This window comes from Aplysia californica, unplaced genomic scaffold, assembly GCF_000002075.1.
Source record: "Aplysia californica isolate F4 #8 unplaced genomic scaffold, AplCal3.0 scaffold00398, whole genome shotgun sequence".
NCBI lineage: Eukaryota > Metazoa > Mollusca > Gastropoda > Aplysiida > Aplysiidae > Aplysia > Aplysia californica.
The window spans coordinates 574,863-579,445 of NW_004797668.1; the positions used below are offsets into that span (position 1 = coordinate 574,863).

General features: G+C 44.0%; 1 protein-coding gene across 1 annotated transcript in view; it reads left to right on the top strand.

The window, feature by feature from the left end:
- Positions 1-4,576, top strand: part of LOC101855204 — a 51,207-nt gene extending 46,631 nt beyond the window's left edge. The window contains exons 12-13 of the mRNA XM_035971215.1: positions 1,499-3,022; positions 3,628-4,576. Of these exons, the coding sequence (XP_035827108.1) occupies positions 1,499-3,022; positions 3,628-3,897 (1,794 nt within the window). The 3' untranslated portion in view covers positions 3,898-4,576. The remainder of the gene's footprint in view (positions 1-1,498; positions 3,023-3,627) is intronic.
- The last annotated feature ends 7 nt before the right edge of the window (positions 4,577-4,583 follow it).

A 4,583-nucleotide genomic window follows, 5' to 3' on the forward strand; every position in this document is an offset into this window, starting at 1 on the left:
TGTGTGTGTGTGTGTGTGTGTGTGTGTGTGTGTGTGTGTGTGTGTGTGTGTATGTGTGTGTGCGTACATGTGCGTGCATTTGCATTCACAGATAAGTAACCAGAGAAAAAGCTCGTCTAAAATAAAGCCTATAAAACCGTTACGAATAAAGGTACGGACGCCAAAAGCTTGCAGAAAAATCCATCGAACTCCTTATGTATTAATAACAATAAAATATTAAAGCCACAAACAAAATTATATAATAAATTCCCGATACCTCCAATTTCGAGTCAAGCTGATTCTGATACGCTGAACGAAATTAACAATCAAACGTTGACACTGCTCGGGGAAATCTCTTTCGTACCCTCCATAATGGGTTTCTGTCGAGCCTTGGGTGTTTTCGAAGGTTTTTCCCCCACACATTTTGTTCTTCAAGCACAACCAATATTGAAAGTCCAGTGGACTCAAGACTGGATTGTTTGGGGTCCAGTTGTGCTCAGTCGGACTGACTGTCCTGTAACCAAAACGGTTTCTTATCGCAGAACACCGCTGGCGTGAAGAGGATCAGCCCTATCTTGCTAGAAGTGCTGTTTCTTTCTCCCAACATTGTCAAAATTAGTCCCAAGTTTTTCTAGAACTTGGATAGGGTGACGAGCTATCGGTCAGGGTTCACTAAATCAAGGGCCCTCCTAAACTTATCAAGAGTGCGCTGTTTTACAGACTACCCACCGTGTGTAACTCGGGAATTTAGGATGCGAGTTCTTGTCGTCTATGAACCCAAACCTTTCAAATCAAAGTATGTTGCCCATTTCAAAATAGACATTTTTTTCTTGGAGTATTATAGTTATCTATCCCGAGTGGCCGAGCTAATAATGTACATGTCAGTTCGGGAGCCTTAGTATGCAAAAACATCTTGACTGCAAAAGCATGCTCTACAGGAGTGAACTGCTTTATCTTCTTTCCGTTGTGCATCAGCAATGGACTTTTTTTTAAATTAAAAAAAAACATAATCTAGATGTATGTTCTAGTTTTCGATCAATTTTGATGTCAATTTTGTCATAGACAAGAAAGTCATTGGCATTCATTTGAAAGAATGTTTTTTTTCTGGTCAGCTGGTACATTACATACTCGTGGATAGCTAGCATCGGGCTGACAGAATATGATCCTGAGGGAACCAAAATTATTTGCAGCTTTTCTAATTTGAATCCTGGACTTCTGCTTGTTGCCAAGTTAGTAAACAGTCATGTACCTCGACAGGTGGTCGGAACTAATGGTTGGATTATGCTACTTACAGCCCTACTACTTTATTCTTTACTAGTCCTCTATTGTTCCGGTGTCTAAGAAATTAATAACCATTATTATTGTGTCGATGTTTATGATAGACAAATAGATGATTTTGATTTGCAAATAAGATATTATTGCCTCTGGTGGGATCTGAATTGTGTTGATATGGGGCGCTAAAACGGCTACACTGAAAAAAAAGAAGAAATAAGCCATCTTGTAACGTATTTTTATTTCCATTCCAGAACTGTTATCTATGGGCGCATGCGTCAACCAACAGGACGCCCAGGGTGTGACGCCTCTGGGTGCATGTTGTTGGGAAGATTTCCATGAGACTGCGGAAGAGCTGATCCAGCATGATGCCAATATAAACACCCCAGACCTGCATGGAGAAACTCCGCTTTATCATGCATGTTTTCATACCAGTATCAACTGTGTGCGGGTGCTCATTGAAAAAGGCTGTGACGTGAACATCGCCAACAATTGTGGAGAGACTCCATTGATGGCAGCTCTTCCGCCTATATTCTACAGCGATAGAATAGGTATAGAAGCGAACATTTCCTGCATATTAGAAATCTGCCAGAAGGTGATTAACGCTGGCTGTAACTTGGACGCTCAAGACTCCAGAGGACGCACAGCTTTGCACTGCGCTGTGGTGAGAGGACATGTCTCTGGGCTTTGTTTGCTAGCAGAACATGGATGCAATTTGGAAATCTGTGACGAAGACCGCCAAACACCCTTTCAGAAGGCTCTCCTTGACAAAAGGCCACTTTTCGAGGTTGCTAGATTCCTTGTCTACTACGGTGCAAACTGTCGACAGGAGATTAATGTTTGTCGTCATGATAGGATTGAAATGAAGTCTCCCCTGGCTTTGACGATAGAGGCTGCACCGCTCGGAGGTCCGCGAGGAAAACTCCGTGAGCGATATTTGCTGCTGAGAGTTTTGATGGAAGCGACCTACCCATACCTTGGGGGTCTTTCAACAAATCTGGTTTTGCCACAAGTGAGCAATATCCCCCACCTTGTTGATCCATACAGGGCTGTCGAGAGGGAAACTGAGAACTGGATGCGCTCAGAAGTACCTGCTTCCCTCAAGTTTCAGGCACGATTGAAACTTCGAGAAATGTTAGGAGTACGAAACACCCTAAGTAAGATTGACTCACTGCCTATTGGGAAATATTTAAAGAGCTACCTTATGCTTGATCTTGAGAAAGAGCTGCCGCTATCAAGAAGCTGCATGTTGCACGAATACATTAAAGACAGAGAGAACAAGAAGCTGGGAGACCTCGTGCGAAATGGTGCTCATGTCAACTTCATGGTGGACGGGAAAACACCTCTCGCTGCAGCCGTCATTCTGAAGAATCTGGAAGCCTTTAGGATACTGGTTTCGTCTGGCGTTGCTTCCATAGGTCATGACCCGATTAATGAAAATGGCGATGAGCCCCTCCACCTCGCTGCTATCTATGGATTCATCGACGTTATCGACGATATCATAAGCGCAGGCGGTTCTGTTAACGCTCCCAATAAGAGAAAACGCACGCCTCTGCACTATGCTGTGACAACCGGCCATTTTGAAGTTGCCTCGCTTCTGATCAGACGTGGCGCCGAGGTTAAAGGTCAGGAGACGTTGAGATTTCCATTACTCCACAGGGCGGCTGCGAGCCACAACATTGAGGTAGTGAAGATGATGCTGGAGGGAGGGGTTGCAGCTAATCTCAGGGATTATGAAGGGAACACGCCCCTGCACATAGTGGCCAGCCAAGTAAGGATACTTTGTCATTAACTTTATTGCAGAACACCTGCATAGGCACATGGTACACGCAAGAGACTATACACATACATCATCAGACACGCACACACACACTCTTTCTCTCTCTCTCTCTCTCTCTCTCTCTCTCTCTCTCTCTCTCTCTCTCTCTCTCTCTCTCTCTCTCTCTCTCTCTCATGAAAACAACCAACTTGAGTCCCGCATACTCTAATATGAACTAAAGCAGTTGCGAGCGTCAAAAAATCTTACCAATATAAACTAAGCTACACGCATACGCACACGCACACACACACACACACACACACACACACACACACACACACACACACACACACACACACACACACACACACACACACACACACATACACACACACACTCACACACACACACACACACAAACACACACACACACACTTTCTCTCTCACTTTCTCTCTCTCTCTCTCTCTCTCTCTCTCTCTCTCTCTCTCTCTCTCTCTCTCCTTCTCTCCAACTCCCTGTCTCTTTTTCTCCCTTCTCCCCCCACCCACTCACTTCTGTAAGTGTAACAATACCATATTGTATAAACTTCAACCCTCTTGTCCCACTTCTTTTCCAGGCAAATATCTACCTCGAACAGCGGATGGTGCTTCCAGCTCTATACAATTCAAAGTTGGAAAGACATCTAGACATGGTCATTATGGCAGTGAGCAACCACGCAGCCAGACCCACAATTCCAGGTAAGGAGAAGTACCGGGATGTAGCAAGGTTACTTTTGGAGCACGGAGCAGACGTCAAGGCCTACAACTCGGATTCTTTCACACCGTTGGATGAGGCGGAAATAGGAGGCGATCCAGTCCTGATTGATATAATTAAAAATAGGGCTTAATGATGATGACGACTCCAATACGTTGTCGTTTAATTAGCTTTTATGTCTATCTATTACATTTTTATCTAGTTTTATATTCTCAGAGTTTTATTTTTGTTTTACAATTTTTTAAAGAGTGTCGTACCTTCAGTTTTTATTTACTTCTACTTCAGTTTTTAATTTAGTTAGCTCGTACGCCATTCTTAAGAGCGTATCGTCCTTCATCGCTTGTCTTTATATTTTTCACCATCCTTGATCTGGGATAGTTCAAAAATATTATATTTAGTACTAGAGCTCGGAGCTCGTGGCAGTGACGTCACCCACGTAAACGAAGGTGGGCTGCCTGTGCCCACTCTTGGACGCTGGGCGTTAAGGACAACAGAGGGATGAGTACTTTTCGAGACTATCGTGGAGACGTCTCGACGGTCATAGTGAGAAATCTACTAGCTTGCACTGAAATGTGGGGGCAGGACGGTGTTTGATGTACTAGAGCTCGCTGTGGGAACAGAGCTGGGGCTCAGATTGTTCATGTAAATGGGAGCACGCCAGCCATGCCCATCAGGGCAAGAAGACTTTCTATGTCAACATGTGTGGCGTCACTGCCGCGAGCTGTAGTATTATATATATAAAGCCTCTTTGGGATAGGCTTTTTTGTTGTAGCTGTGTCGGGGTTGGGTTGTTTTTCTTTTTTTTCTCTTTTTTTTTTT